The sequence below is a fragment of the Canis aureus genome, chromosome 26 (assembly GCF_053574225.1).
Source record: "Canis aureus isolate CA01 chromosome 26, VMU_Caureus_v.1.0, whole genome shotgun sequence".
Taxonomy (NCBI): Eukaryota; Metazoa; Chordata; class Mammalia; order Carnivora; family Canidae; genus Canis; species Canis aureus.
In genome coordinates this window covers 32,702,461-32,719,181 of record NC_135636.1, presented here as the reverse complement: position 1 = coordinate 32,719,181, position 16,721 = coordinate 32,702,461, and the positions used below count along the sequence as shown (strand labels likewise).

The 16,721-nt window shown below is 41.4% G+C and overlaps 1 protein-coding gene across 1 annotated transcript in view; it reads right to left on the bottom strand.

Moving 5' to 3' along the window:
• Nucleotides 1-10,003: 10,003 nt before the first annotated feature.
• Nucleotides 10,004-16,721, bottom strand: part of ACTR5 (actin related protein 5) — a 36,896-nt gene continuing 30,178 nt past the window's right edge. The window contains exon 10 of the mRNA XM_077873155.1: nucleotides 10,004-11,696. Within this exon, the coding sequence (XP_077729281.1) occupies nucleotides 11,677-11,696 (20 nt within the window). The 3' untranslated portion in view covers nucleotides 10,004-11,676. The remainder of the gene's footprint in view (nucleotides 11,697-16,721) is intronic.

Here is a 16,721-nt window from a genome sequence, read left to right as displayed (position 1 = left end):
CCATGAGCCTAGGCTCTCTTTTAAAAAGTTAACGTTTTTTTTTTTTTAAAGGTGGGGAGTTATTCTAGATTAAAAGAGATTAAAGGGATATAACAAAAAATATATATAAAGCATGGACCTTGGGGCACCTGGGTTGTTCAGTCAGTTAAACATCTGCCTTTGGGTCAGATTGTGATCCCACAGTCCTGGGATTGAGCCCCAGGGGTTCAAGCTCCCTCCTCAGCAAGGAGGCTGCTCCCCCTGCTTGTGCTCTCTCTCTCACTCTGATAAATAAATAAATAAATAAATAAATAAATAAATAAATAAATAAAATCTTAAAAAAAAAAAGTGTGGACCTTGATTGGATCCTGGATTAAACAAGTAAAGAGCTATAAAAGAAATTTTGCAGACCATTGAGAATTTAAGTCTTGTTTGTCTATTAGATGCCATTACTGAATCAATGTTAATACTCTGAGATGGGGTCACGGTATTGTGGCATGGAGGAAAGGTCCTTTCCTCATCCTTAGGGGATTCCTGCAGAGCAGAGGGCGAATGAGGAAGAAAGAAAGGAAGAAATGTGCCAAAATGTTCAGCATTGGTGAATCGAGGTGAAGGCCATCCAAGTGTTCCTTGTACTTTGCTTTCCATTTCTCTGAAAGTTTGATACTTTTCAAAATAAAAAAAACCTGGGCAGTGGGAAAGAATGCAGGTTCCTGAGCCCCCTCCCTTGGTGATTCAGATTCAGTAGGCATAGGATCTGTGTCGTTAAGGGGTGCCCAGGTGATTGTTAGCTGATGCAAAGCTTCACCATCCTTAGGGGTGCTCCCTCCAACAATCTGGCTACCTTTCCATTTCCCCAATGCCCTGCAGGGTACTGCCATCTTGGTACATCTTGTTCCCTCTGCTTGACCTCCTGTTCCCTCTTTCCCTGCCGAACTCCCACTCTTCTTTCAGGTCTCAGCCCAAAGGTCACTTGCTCAGTGAAGGCTTCCTAGAAGCCTTTCAGCCAAATCTCCTGGTACTGACTCTCCTGGCTCCCTGGGGAACACAACTATAATCTTCCATATCTTTGTAACAGTAGGATTAATGCCTGCTTCTCCCATTCAGAGAGTGTTAAGGGCTGAATTCTGTTCCCATCCCACTTCCATTCATATATGTTGCATTCCTCACCCTCAGGACCTCAGAATGGAGATAGGTCATTTGGAGTTAGGATCTTTAAAGAGGTAATGAACGTAAATGAGGTCATAGGGGCAAGCTCTCATTGAATTCAGCGGGTCCTCAGAGAAAGAGATTAAAGACAGAAAACACTGCAAGGACACAGGGAGAAGACAGCCAGCTGCAAGCCCAAGAGGCCTCCGAAGAACCGACGTTGTGGACATCTTGATCTTGATCTTCCATCCCCCAGAACTGTGAGAAAACGAGTTTCTGTTATTTAAGACACCCCCCCTCCACCCCAGTGTGGGTCTTTGGTCACAGCAGGCCTGACAAACTGATACAGATGATGAGCACCACCACCAAGCAGGGACCAGGTCTGTTTTGTATGTCACTGAATTCCCAGGGCCTAACAAAGCCTGGCCCTTAGGAGGAGCACAAGAAGGGTCTGTTGAATGGATGAAGTGACCCTACTTTACAAGATGTTAGAAGGGTTTATGGATAACATATCACCAGTCCCAGCACGCCCAATGGTTCAATGAACAGCTCTAGGAAATGTGGCAATATTTTGGAAAGTAGACAGGTTTACATTTTCTTCCCCATGATGTTTGTGTATTGTGGCTACCACTGTTGCCCTCAGCTCTATGCCCATCAGGCTGCTGTCACTCTTTGCCTCTGGGGAAGGACAGATACCACACAGAGCGAACAAAAGTCATTCTCCAGTCTCCAGTGATAATGCCCACAGCCCCGAGAGGCTACCAGAAATCCAAAGCGCTTTTCATGTGTTACTGTCTCAGATGAGAGAGGAAAGGCCTTTTGGAATTCTAGAAATCTAGGCTTGGAAGATGAAGAGGTATAGCATGAGAAGGCAAAATGCTTATCCCCACAAAAGAGATTGGTTGGAGAGGTCCTCATTTTGAATTATTGGGGCAATATAAGTAAAACATCCAGGAGAGAAAAGTTTGATAGCTGTCAGAAAGACAAAGAAAGTCCCTTCAAATGAGGGACAGGCCAGGGATGTGACAGGAACCTCTTGGAGTTGGGGGAACCAAACACTGGTACAGCCACTTTGAAGATAAATTTAGCACTGTTTGGAAACGTCGGGTATGCGTGTCCATATCCATGTCCTGTGACCCAGCAACTCCACTTTTAGGAGCATCTGGCCTGGAGAGAGACTCTCACTTATGTAGGAAAGAAAGTCTAAGAATATTTATTGTAGTTTTATTTGTAAGAGCAAAAGATGGGCAACATTCTAAATATCTACCAATAGGTAAATTTATACCAATAAGTGAAGCTATTTTACTCTGATGGAATGCTAACCAGCAGAGAAAATGAACTAAAATAAAGCTACCTGTATCAACATACATAAATCTGGAAAACAAAATGTGAGGAGAAAAAAGCGAGTTGCAATGAATACTTGCAATGTGATACTTTTATATTTAAAAACATGGTAGCATCTAGTTAGGACACATACACATGCTCTGGAAACATAAAACATGGCCCCTCCAGACCTATTCTCCATCTTTACCCTGCTCTGTACCACTGTAGGTTACGCTATAGCGATTCCCTTGTTTGTCCTCTGGCTTCCTGTGGAGTGTAGCCAACGGGAGGTGCCAGTAGGATTCAGAGTGCTGAAGAAATAAGGCCATGTGAGTTGGCTGTGTCCCTCCACTGAAGGCTCTGACTCCTGTTGGTGGCCCTCCCCATGCTTTAGTGATTGCTCACTCCCCTGGCCTCAATCTTCCCATTCATAAAATGGGAATGTAAAAATGCCTACTTTCCAAGCTCATTGTGTGGACTTGGTGAGTGTAGGCACTTGGCACAATGTCTGGTAGGTTATAAACACTCAGGAAAAGTTAGCTATAATTATTATTAATCACCCTTTCTCAATGCCTACAAGGAAACACTGCCCTCTTTTTTTTTTTTTTTTTTAAGATTTTAAAAATTTATTTGAGAGAGAGTACAAACAGGGTGGGGAGGAGCAGAGGGAGAGGGAGAAGCAGACAGCCCACTGAGCAGGAAGCCAGAGTGGGGCTTGATCCTAGAACCCAGAGATCAAGACCTGAGCCAAACAAAAGCAGACATATAACCGACTGAGCCACCCAGGCACCCCCCACTGCCTTAAATATAAAAATCTCCCGGCTTCCTTTAAAGTGACTTGAAATTTCAAAATACAGGGCAGCCCTGGTGGCTCAGTGGTTTAGCGTCGCCTTCAGCCCAGGGTGTGATCCTGGAGACCCAGGATCAAGTCCCACGTCGGGCTCCCTGCATGGAGCCTGCTTATGTCTCTGCCTCTCTCTCTCTCTCTCTCTCTGTGTGTGTGTGTGTGTGTGTGTGTGTGTGTGTGTGTCTGACATGAATAAATAAATAAAATCTTTAAAAAAAAAGAAATTTCAAAATACAATCTGCAAGGAATCTCTTATCTGAAACCATGGGTACCAAATGTGCTTTGGAATTCAGGCTTTGGGGTTTTATAAATGCAATGTGATGCATATACTTTGTATCAGTGATTCTCATATTTAAATATGAACCAGAATCACCAATAGGGATCGTTAAAGCTCAGATAGCTACACTCCATCCCATAATTGTTGATTCAGCAGGTCTGGGTGGGGCCTGAGAATTTCCATGTTTGACAAGTTCCCAGTGGACACTGATGTTGCTGGCCTGGGGCCCACAGTTTGAGAACCAGTGCTCCCTATTATGTAATACCTCTAGAGGAGTCTAGGACATCACCCCATATTCAAACACTAGTATGTCCACATTTCACATGTTAATGAGAGAGGAAACATAGCCTTATGTCAGTTCAGATTAGGTCTAGCTACTGAGCAAGCTTTTGTAAACTGATGAAAACCTTTCAGTTTTCAGAGAATTTTGGGTTTTAGAAGAAAGTTTAAGGGATTGAGGACTTGTAAATGAAATCTCATGACCAAAGACAAGAGCATACAAGAGCCAGTAATGTTAGATTATGCTTTTTAAAACCACACTTGACCCACCACCATCAGGGATTTCGAATGTCTGTGGAATGAAAAAATGAATGAGAATAAGCTTCTCTTAAAAAGAAAGGGAGCATTATCAGCAATAGCCAAACCATGGAGAGAGCCCAAATGTCCACTGGACAACGAATGCATAAAAAAGATGTGGAATATATATACAATAGAATCTTACTCAGCCAAGAAGAATGTAATCTCACCATTTGCAATGATGTGGATGGAGCTAGAGTGTATTACACTAAGTGAAATAAGTCAGAGAAATAAAAATACCATATGATCTCACTCATATGTGGAATTTAAGAAAGAAAACAGATGAACATATGGGAAGGGAAAAGAAAAAAAGGAGAGAGGGAAACAAGTCATAAAAGACTGTTGTTGTTGTTTTTTTAAGTAGACTCCACACTGGGTATGGAGACCAATAGGTGGCTTGAACTCACAACCCCAAGACCAAGACCTGAGCTGAAATCAAGAGTCAGATGCTTAACTGACTGAGCCACCAGGCACCTCCAAGAAACCCTTAAAGATAGAGAATAAACTGAGGAGTTCTAGAGGGAGGTGGGTGGGAGATGGGTATTAAAGAGGACACTTAGGGCAGCCCAAGTGTCTTAGCGGTTTAGCGCTGCCTGCAGCCCAGGGCGTGATCCTGGAGACCCTGGATCGAGTCCCACGTCGGGCTCCCTGCATGGAGTCTGCTTCTCCCTCTGCCTGTGTCTCTGCCTCTCTCTCTCTCTCTCTCTCTCTGTCTCTCATGAATAAATAAATAAAATCCTTAAAAAAAAAAGAGGACACTTGTTGTGATGAGCACTGGGTGTTGAATGTAAGTGATGAATCACTGAATTCTGCTTCAGAAACCAATATTGCACTGTATGTGAACTAAGTAAAATTTCAAATAGATAAATCCAAGAAAAAAAAAAAAGAGAATAGTGGGTCTCGCATTCTTTCCATTGGCCACCAGGTGGCAGCACCAGCTCTGCATCAAGGCTGGGGAGTGCACAGGATGGAGCGAGAGGGTATTTGCCTTTATGTGAGGCAGCCAGGCTCCTGGACCTGCTCTAGAAGTGTGTTTGGGAATTAATGGTGCTGTTGAACAAACTACCCAAAAACGTAGTGAGGTAAACAATCATTTAACTATGCTTATGAATTCTGTAGGTCCCAAATTTGGAAAGGGCACAGGAAGGCCTGCTTGTCTCTGTTCCACCTATCTGGAACATCAGTGGGAAAGGCTCAGGGTTGGGGGTGACTCAACAGCTGGGAGCTGGAATCATCTGGAGGTGTCTTCACTCACGTGTGTGCTGACTGGTGCTGGGTGTCAGCTGGGACCTCAGCTAGGTGGTCAACAGGTCTACATAGAGTCTCTCCATGTGGTTCTTCCATGTGAGCTTGGGCTTCCTGACAGCATGGCAGCTTGCCTCAAGGATGAATGTTTCCACCCAGCTTCAAGGGGAGAGAACATGGACCTTCACTGGATGGGAGGAATGTCAAGGTCTCTATAGTAATTTGTTAGGGCTACCATAACAATATACCACAGACTGAGTGGCTTAAACAATAAAAATGTATTTCCCAGTGTTCTGGAGGCTAAAAGTCCAAAATCAAGGTATCAGTAGGTTTGGTTTCTCCTGAGGCTTCTCGTGGCAACAGAGCATCTTGCTCTGTTCTCACCTGGTCTTCCCTCTGTGTGCCCACCCCTGGGTCTTTGTGTGTCCAAATTTCCTCTTCTTATAAGCACACCAGTCAGACTGGATCACATTAACAGCCTTATCTTAACTTAATCACCTTTACTTTTATTTTTTATTTTTATTACTTTTTATTTTTTATTTTATTTTTTGAAAGATTTTATTTACTTATTTACTTTATTATTTATTTATTTATTTATTTATTTATTTATGAGAGAGAGAGAGAGGCAGAGACACAGGCAGAAGGAGAAGCAGGCTCCATTCAGGGAGCCCGATGTGGGACTCAATCCCGGGACTCCAGGATCATACCCTGGGCCAAAGGCAGATGCTAAACCACTGAGCCACCCAGGGATCCCTAATCACCTTTTTAAAGACTTCTTTTCCACATCCTGATGTACTAGGGTTAGGGCTTCAAAATATGAATTGGAGGGACTCAATTCAGCCCACAACAGCCACACTGTCAGAAGAGCATTCGGGATGGAACAGAGTCCTATAGCCATCTTGGGAAAACACAATCTGCATGCCTCCCCTCCTCCAGTTAATCCAACGGCATTACAGTTTGTTAAGCCCATCGGACTCATCCTAGCCCCGTGCCTTTGAACATGTTGTTCCATCTGCCTGGGATGCCTTTACCTGCCCTGCTCTAATAGACCACTCTCATTCACCTGTCCAGAGCTCAATGCTCATCCAGAGCATTCCTGACCTCTGTCCCTGGCCATCACTGACCATCATTCCATTCACCATCACCCTTGCCACACTGGCCACAATAACTGCCATTCATGGACCACTTCTTTGTGCAAGCTAAGTTCTACTGATCTCACTTAATTCGTAGAACCACCCGTGAGGTCAGTTCTCCAGATGAAGAAGCCAAAATGAGGAAGTTACTAGCCCAGAGCTATGAACAAGCAAATGGCAAAGTCAAGACTTGAACTCAGGTCTGCCTGTTCCAGAGCCTGTGTTTGCCACCTTTTGCCCTACTGGGCCTCTGTTGGCCTCCTCTGTGCTGCCCTCACCCTGGCTCAACCCTCCTATCAAAGCAACAGTCCCCTGCAATAATTTGGATAGCAGCTGTTCTGGTCCCACCTGCTGGCCTTACCTGCTTATGATCTGGCTGCTCCAGGGAAGGTCTCACTTGAGTTTGTGAGCAGGGGCTGAAAGCCCAGCGTGTCTTGCAAATGACATTGTCTGTTCTATTGCAATGTGATCACATTAACGGTCCCCCATGAACCACACTTCTCAATATCCATGCTTTTGTTGGTCCCCTCCCACAGGGACTTGGGAGTTGTCTGAGTAACTTGCTGTGGCCCCTGGGACATCATCAGCAAAGGTGATGCAAACAGGAGCTCCACAGGCAGGTGTGCATAAGCCTGGCTCTCTTGGAACCCTGCCACCTGGTGCACAGAACCAGAGCTGACATAAGGATGAGTGATCACAGGCAGAGAATGACCCAGCCACGGACCTGTCTCAGGAATCCCCGCAAGGGCCTGGATTTCCCACGGTCCTGAGCCAGTGCACGGGCTTTTGTCCCACGTTTGCCCTCTCAGCTGACCTCAATCTCAGGGATTGCCTTTCCTTGCCCAAGTTCACACCGCTTGTGAGTGGAGGACCCAGAATTCCAACCAAGATCTGTCCATCTAGAAAGCTACAACAGCATAATAGTAATAAAAATTAATAACCAAATAGAATAATAAAATACAAAATAGAATAGTAAATATAATAATAAATGTATTATTATTATTATTTTACCTTTTCTCTATCATCCTCGACTTAATATCAAGGACTTTATAGATTTTTAACTTTATTTGATATATGTTTATCACTGTATTCTTTTTTCAGGATAGCATACTATTCTTTCATTAGAATGGCCAGTGTTGCATGTTTGCAGCCCAGCTGTTTATTCTATTATGTTAATAGAGCATTCTTCCTGTTTTCTTTCTTCTTTAGTTCCTTTGCTCACGCTTGCTCTGTGCAAGTCCACAGAAGGTATGAGCCAGGATTCAAACATCCCGTCTCATAACATTGCTGTAGTCAGGCAGCATGGTACAGTTTCCCAAAAATGTTACAAATAACTTTTATTTTGCAAACATCATGAAGGGAATACAGAAACACAATTGCTGGAAACACTTACACAAACCCTCATTTCTCCACCCTCCGTTCCCCACACACCTCCAGGCTTCCTGGTCTGCCCAGCTCCTCTGTCCCTCTTGACAAATTATTCCTTGTCCTGCTTTCACACTTTCCTCCAGCCTCCGCAGTTCCGTGTCCCTCTCCCCACTTTCTGGATTCTAAGACCTTGCAAGACTTGCTTAATTACTTGTTGACAACATGACACTAAAAATGTCTATGATTTTCTACATTTAAAAATCCAACAGATCCTCATACAGGTCATGCTACTAGTAAGAGAGCTCTTCGGGACTGTGAGATATAGTATCACTAAACAGACATGAGTGATACAAATCAATGCTGCTGCTATAAACCAGCAACAAACAACTAGAAAATATCCTCTTAAAAAAGATGCCATTTACAATAGCAATAAAACCTAAGAGGTGTCTCAGAATAAAAAACCTGCATAAGCTCTTTATGGAGAAAATTAGGAAACTATAATGCCAGATGGTGAAGAAGAACTAAACGTTTCATACTTTAATAAAATAAAAGGTATACACGCAAAATAAAAAGAATACACAAAATCCATATGAAAAAGATGTATATCCCTGTCAAACCAGGTAAAGGATATGAATGGGGAATGCTCAGAAGAAATACAAATGACCAGAAATCAAAGAAGTATTCATTAAAACCACAATGAAATATAATTTCCTGAACACTAGAAAAGGATTTTAAAGTTGTAAATATGCAGGATGACTATCAAAGTGTGGAAAATGGGTGGATACCTATAGAAAGAGTGTAAATTGGTATCATTTTGGACAGTAATTTTATAATATCTGCCAACATTTAAAATATCCTGTGGTCCAAAAAAAAATTACATCCTTTGGTCTAGCAATTTTGCTTACAGAGTAAATCCTTTCCAAATACGCCTGTGCTATGTGCAAGGATATTTACTGCAGCATTATTTGTAACAGAATAAATTTAGAAACAGATCTATTCAAATGCCACCAGAAGTGGGCTAAATAAATAAACAAATCATGAAACATCATGGAATACTACTCAAATGTTTGAATGAATGAGTTTTACCTCACAAAAAAAATGTGCAGGAAATACATGAATAAAACTTCTGAAGTCTATTGTGTGACATGAAGACCTGAATAAAGGAAAAAGGCACTTTTCCATTTGGGGCTAGAAGATTCAATAAAGAAAAGATCCCATCTTTCATTGTTTAATCCATTATTTTAATGGGATGCAAACAAATATTCCAACAGGATTATTCTAGAACTTCACTGATTCCAAGGAGCATGCAGGAATATGAAAAAATAAGTCATTAAAAAAAGAAAGAGAGAGAACTCTGGAGAGACAGACTCTGCTGCATTTGAAAGTGTATAACAAAGTGAGAGTAATAGTTCATTATGAATTCAGAAATAGGCAGAGAGATGAATAGAGCAGATGAGTGAGTCTGGAACTAGACCAAAAAATATAAGGTCATTTAATAAATAATAAAGGTGGCATTTAAATCAGTGGAGAAAAGATGGATTACTTAATAAATACTGTTGGTACAACTGGCTAGTTATCTGAAAAGTAATTCAGCTGGAGCTCTACCATAAACCTATACCAACATGAATTCCAAATGGATAAATAAATCATGGTACAGGCATCAGTAAAACACTACAGAACAATGGGCATGAATACAGAATCACATGTAACAGGGATAGATCTTAAAGACCGTGTTCAGGGATGCAGAATTGGGTGGTAAAACTATGAAGAACACCAAAAGGAATATTCTAGGAATTTGTACAGTGCTTTCTTACCAGGGCAAAGGAGATTTTTTTTATATAAATTTATTTTTTATTGGTGTTCAATTTGCCAACATATAGAATAACACCCAATGCTCATCCCATCAAGTGCCCCCCTCAGTGCCCGTCACCCAGTCACCCCCAGCCCCTGCCCACCTCCCCTTCCACCACCCCTAGTTCGTTTCCCAGAGTTAGGAGTCTTTCATGTTCTGTCTCCCTTTCTGATATTTCCCATTCATTTTTTCCCTTTTCCCCTTTATTCCCTTTCACTACTTTTTATATCCCCCAAATGAATGAGACCATATAATGTTTGTAAAGCAGCAGATTTTAATCAGGAAAGATGATAGTGGGGGTTTCTGGGGAAGGAACACAGAAAAGCAATATTTAGTTTCTTGACCACCGTGATTACATGGGCTCATTTTATAACGTTACTAGGTTGTACACTTAAATTTTATGCCATTATTTACATTACTTTTTTTACAAGAAAGATTTAAAAGAGGGGTGCCTGGATGGCTCATCTAAGCATTCAGACTCTTGGTTTCAGCTCCCGGCGTAATCTCCTGGAATTCCAAGCACAGCACCGTGTTGGACTCTGCGCTCAGCATAGAGTCCGCTTCAGATTCTCTCTCCCTCCCACTCCCTCCCTCTCTCTCTCTGTCAAATAAGTAAATAAAATCTTTCTAAATAAAAGGTTTAAGAGAATTAAGTGTATGGAAAGAAAACATAAGATTTTTTTCATTATCTCAGAGTAAGGCTTTTCTAAGTATGAGATAAAACTCAAAAAGCAATTTTAAAAGATTGCTTGATTTGAGACCATAAAGAATTCTGCATGAAAAAAACACCCAACAAGTCAAATGACAAACACCCATTACAGGAAAATGGTTGTAATTCTTCTCACATTTCTTACTATAAAAAAACAAAGGACTGGAGGGTGGTTTTTCAGAATCTTGTGAATGCCTTATCCATAAGACATAAGAACAAAGAAAAAAAAAGAATGTAGAAGTTCTCTTTATATTGATGTGGTGTGATCTCCAAGATATGTTATACTGTGTATGGTCTGCTACTATTTGTGGAAATAGCATATATCTAGGTCATGGATATGCAGATCACATTCTCATGGAGTTGTTTATCATGTTTGTGACAGACACATATGCACCTACATTTTTCAAAGATGAGAAGCCACTCCATATGCAGTGAGGTTGCATAATATCTAAGACATATTGCTACAGAACAAACAAAAAAAGGCTAGATGAGAGTACTATGACTCTAATTTTTTAAATGGGAAACTTCAAACACATGCAAAAGTAGAGACAGAGGTATAATGAACCGGTGTACCTATTCCTCCCCACCTAACAGTTGGCAACTTTTCCTCTGTACCTCCCTCCCACTTGATTACTCTGGAGCAAATCCCAGACACATCATTTCATCTGCAAATACTTCAGTATGTACCTCCGATAAGCCTCCCCACCCCTCTCTTGGCATAACAAGTACATCAGAAAATAAAAACTTATCAATAATTCTCATATCATCAAATATCCAATGGTCACATTTCCCAGATTTTTTTCAGAAGTTTATTTTGTTTAACAGTTGATTCATTACAATCAGGATCTGAACGAGGTCCAAACTTCGTATCTGTGTTTGGTTTCAAGTGTCTTTTAGTTCACGGGTCTTCCTTTTACCCCCTTTGCAGTTTATTTGTTGGGGCAGGAGGAAAGTTAATTTATAGGTTCCCCCCACCCCAGCCTCTTTTTTTCCCCCCATCTTTGCAATTTATTTGGTGGAATTAAAAAAAAGAAGAAGAAGATTGTTTGTCCTGGAGAGTTCTCTGAATTCCGGATTTTGCTGATTGCATCCCCATGGTGTTAGCATGTTTGTGACCAATTTTACTTACTTGCCCCCTTCAGGTCCTCCTTCCACTCTTCTCCATGCTGGTCTTTGCTCCTGGAGGTTGACCCACGTAGATGGCATCTCCAGGTTCCATCACCCTCTGGCTCCAGGGTCTGGCCAATAGGGAGCCCCGGGGGGGAGTGGGAAGGAGGGAAAAGAGTGAAGTCAGAGTCATCATTTTCCTGGCCCCTTACCTGCAAGGCTACATTGGGTTGGCTGTGCTTCTTGGCCGAAGGTAACTGTTCCTCTCAAGACACAACTCCCTCCCTTTCCAGGTTCTGGTAATTCTTCTTTCTTCTGGGGAAGGCTTCTCTGCCTCTCATTCCATTAATTCTTTCCACACTGCCTTCACCTGGATAAATAACCCCGCTTGGAATTTCCCTAATCAGAGTTCACCATCTGCTTCCTGTTGGGACCTTAATTTATACAATGCTTCTCTGCTCCCAGTATTTCCAGGAAACTGGCAGTCAAATCTGGGGGCCTGACTAGATTCAGATTAAAAATTTTTTGTAAGAGTACTTCATGGATGGTGTTCAAGATGTTATATTGCATCACGTCAGAAGGCACATAATATCCGTCCATTATAAAGATACCTTCAGCTTTTCACCCAATGGGTTTTAGCAGGGGTTGGTGATCATGGCCTCTTGCCATTGTCAGGAGTTAGACAATGATGGTATTCTATCATTCTTTCTTCATAGATTAGCTAGAAGTCTTCCATAAAGAAGAATTCTCTTACCATTTATTTGTTTACCATGGGATGCAGTTGGTACAAGGCTGAATCAATGCTCACTTCTTTCACTTTATATCATTTGCAGAATTATGAGCTGGTTTCTCCAAAGGCAACCAATGATGAATTCATGGATTTTCATATCTGATGTGCTTGAACCCTTAATTTTTTAATTTATTCTTTTTTAAGATTTTATTTGAGAGAGAGAGAAAGAGAGGGAGGGGGAGAGAGAGAGAGAGAGAGAGAGAGAGAAAGAGAGAGAGAGAATGAGCAGGGAGAGCGGCAGAGGGAGAGGGAGCAGCAGACTCTTTGCCGAGCTGGAAGGCTGACCCTGGGCTTGATCCCAGGACGCCGGATCACGACCGGAGCCAAAGGCAGATGCCTAATCGACTGAGTCACCAGGTGCCCCCATTTTTGTTCTTTCTGACGCTCCAATGATCTCATTCCTCAGCCAGTGGGAGCCACTTCAAGTTGGCTCCTTCTTTCAATATGATCCCAGGAGTCTTTGGGAGTCTTTGATAGTTTCCTTGCTTTCTGATGCAACAAGGTAGGCCAGGTTCATCTTTCCTGCCCCAGAGATGGAAGCAGCCATTTCTCCAAAGAGCCCTGGTTCCTTTTAATGAGAAATGGTTAATAAAAAGCCACACTAGGGGTGTTCCTTGATACTGGGATATTATTTCCAGATCATATTTCAGCTAAGAAATTAATACTTTTAGAGAGAAAATACATCATGTGCTCATACTGATACTTATGATTCAAATTTAGGATTGCAGAACTTTTAATTTTTGGTTTTATATGTATACATATATATTTTTTATTTAGACAAAGAAATAGCACACAGTGGGAGAGGGGCGTGGTGAGGAGCAGAGGGAGTGGGAAAGAGAATCTTAAGTAGGCTCCATGCCCAGCACAGAGCTGATGCACAGATCTCACTACCCTGGCATGACCTAAGCCAAAATCAAGGGTTGGACGTGTAACTGAGCCACTTAGGCACCCCTGATTTTATATTTTTATATCTTGTCTCTTATGCTGGAAATCCTGGTTTCTAGCAACATTAACAGAATTATTTGCATATATATACACACACACACACATTTATATCTTCAGAATAGCCATTACCAATGCCATAATTGCTGAAACAGCAAGATGTTTTTACAGTCCTTTTTTGTTCTTAGACTATATCCCATGAAAGATGTACATTCAACTACTGGTTTTTTTCCTCACTATTGTGAAAAAAGTCACTTAAAATAATATCACCTTATTAAAGTCACCTCATTCAAGACTTAAAATAAGACCTCTGTGTAAGTAAGCTACCAACCTGATAATTAGGTTCACTTCTTTCACTTTGCTTTTGATTTTTAAGGATTGTGCTCTTACTTTGAGTAAAACTTTGTTTTATAATTGCAAATAACATACATACAATTCCAAAGCCAAATGCACAATTTTGTACATTGTATTGTGTATTGTTAATTTAAAGTCATAGTGACAGGAGAAAGAAGAAGAGGTAAATTGCAAAGCTCCTCTGGCCAATACAGACAATGGACAAAGGGCTATACCTTTATTTTTAAAACAGAAATGTAAATGAAATGTTATCACTTGGGCAATATATAATTAAGCAAAGCTACTGATTAATTTTTTTAATTTTAAAGATATCACTTTTTTAAAAGATTTCTTTTTTCTTATAGCACATGATTGTATTTCTGTAAAACCCAGACAACTTTAAAGAGTGTTCTGTTACAGGGGTGTCTGGGTGGCTCAATCAGTTAGGCATCCAACTCTTGGTTTTGGCTCAGGTCATAACCTCATGGTTATCAGATCCAGCCCCAAGTCAGGCTCTGGGCTCAGCGCACGGAGTCTGCTTGAGATTCTCTCCCTCTCCCTCTGCCTCTCCTGCTCATGCTTTCTCTCTCTTTCAAATAAATAAACCTTTTTTTTTTTTAAAGTCCTTTGTTACAAATAACACTTGCAGCTAAAATCAGAGCAGGATGAGAATCCCATATTTTAAGGGAACAGGCTTTTTTTTTTTTTAAGATTTTTTTATTCATGAGAGAAAGGCAGAGACATAGGCAGAGAGAAAAGTCTCCCCACAGGGAGTCCGATGTGGGACTCGGTCCTGGATCCCAGGAACACACCCTGAGCCGAAGGTAGATGCTCAACTGCTGAATCACCCAGGCATCCCAGGAATAGGCTCTTTGAAACAGCTTTCTGCTGCTCTCCAGAGAGTGTCTGCTTTTCCAAATTTTCAGGGTAAGAGGGAACACTTCCTCCTTTTCTGAGATTCTCTTCACTAGAAATTGCCAATAAGGAGGCTCTCTATTCTCAAGGCCAAGCCCTGGAATCCTGTTAGATAGCAGCAAGTGAAAAGAGCAGGCCTGGGAACTCAGAATGAGGAAAATAAAAGCACATTCATTGAAAACTCGCCTGACTGCTCTCAGAGCTCACAAGGGGCGGAGCTTCACCTTCATCTTCCCCAGCCACCCCCTCCTGTTCTCATCTTCTTCACCCAAGCAGGCTCTTCTAGAAGCTCTTTTGATTTTGGCCCTTCCCTCAGAATTGGCCCCAAATTCAAAGAACCTTTGGGATGTTTTGCATTCCATGTCTTCTTTAGTGTACCCCCAAAGTGGGGGCACCACTTTGAGGCACCAAAGGGTCTGTTTGTTCATCCTGTTTCCAGAACCCATGGCTTGGCACACACAGAGAGGATGTCAAGATTAACTGGGTATAGTTGGCAGGTCCCCAAATTTCCCAGTGTTCCTCAATGATCTTGTAAGAACTTCCCTATAGTCAGACTCAGAATGTGGGGAAAGCTGTCAAGAAGAGGGCAGATCTACCTCCTCCTTGGGGGCCTTTGTAAATTTTCTGGTCAGTTTTATTCAGATTATTATTTGTATATTTTAAGCAATTGGGTGTACCTCCTCACAATGGCAGAGACATGCCTATGACAAAGACCGACAGAATCTATCAACAAAAGGACTTCCTTAGTTCATACTCTCGGAATGTCCTTTACTATGAACAGTGATCAGGGCATGGATTTTGCTGACCCAATTATAAACCCTTCTAGATTTAACAATACTTCTATGAAACCCAGTCCAAAATACTACTGGTGTCCTGAGCCGGGGAATGATCAGCAGGTAAACTCCTCCTCCCACAACTAAAGTTAGAGTTTGCAGAATTTTGTCTAGACTGAGAAAATACCCATCACCTTGACTCCCAGGCAATCTCCAGATGGTTGCCCAGGCTGGGAGAGGGCTGGTAGGATCCGATATAGCCTACTCCCAGCCAGGTTTTCATCGAAATGTTACGCAGGCTAGAAAAAGCCAAGCAGGTGAATTCATCTTCCAGACAATTCTTGTCCAATTTGCAGTAAGGCTCCAGGGAGAACCCACTGCATTTCCTCTGGAAGGTTTCCAAAAGGCTGTTTGGCTAGGCACAGGCCAGAGGGAAGCCCCTCCCCCATCCTGTTAGTATGAGGAGAATGTGCCAGAACTAATGCCAAGAAAATGTTCTCCTCCCACTCCCACGTTCTTGACCAGAAAGAATCAATGTGCAGGTAAAAGATGATCTTTTTAGATTTCTCCAAAAGACTACTAACCAAATTTTAAAAATTAAAAATGTGTTATGGGGTTTGTGACAGTAAAGCACATACCAATAGCAAATCCCCAAAGTGAAAAATGGAGTTATATGTGGCAACATTCTTACATTGTATGTGAAGTATTATAGAATCCATACAATAAATAAAGGATGCATAATGTAACTTCTAGAGCAATCACAAAAAAAAATTACATAAAGATATAACTAGTTAGAGGAGGTAACACAGAATGCTAAGAAATCACACACAGCTAAATGACTTGCTTTGGCCAATGAAATCAGAGCACATGTGTTGTGTCATTTCTGGGTGAAAGCATCTGGAGCCAGGACTCGATTCCTGTCAGGTCAGTACTGGTACATTCCATTTTCCTAAAAAATGACAAATTTTATCTATATTTTCAAATGTATTTGCAAAGAACTGTAGAAAGTAATGATTTTTCTTGTTTTAGTAATTCCTTATTATTTCATGTATTTGCTCTTTCCCTATTCTTTCTAGTAGTTTTAAACTGTTGTTGGCCTTTTTCTAGCAGGTTTCTTAAATTTTTTTTTCAAGTAAGTTTATTCTACCGTTTTTGTTTTTTCATAATTCAATTTCTTTGGTCAACTTTCTAGTATTAAATTACACAGAGTGCTGTCAGAAAGTCTGATGACATCTAGTTTTTCTTGATACTGTAAGCCATTGTGTCTTTTTGCCTAGAAGCCCAGAGGATTTATTTGCCTAGGATCTTCTTAGAGTTGACACTTCTGAGTCTCTCTTCCCAAGTGCATACACAGTGTGTCTTTACCGTATTTGTATTCAGAGCATTTTCTCTCTCGGAGGAAA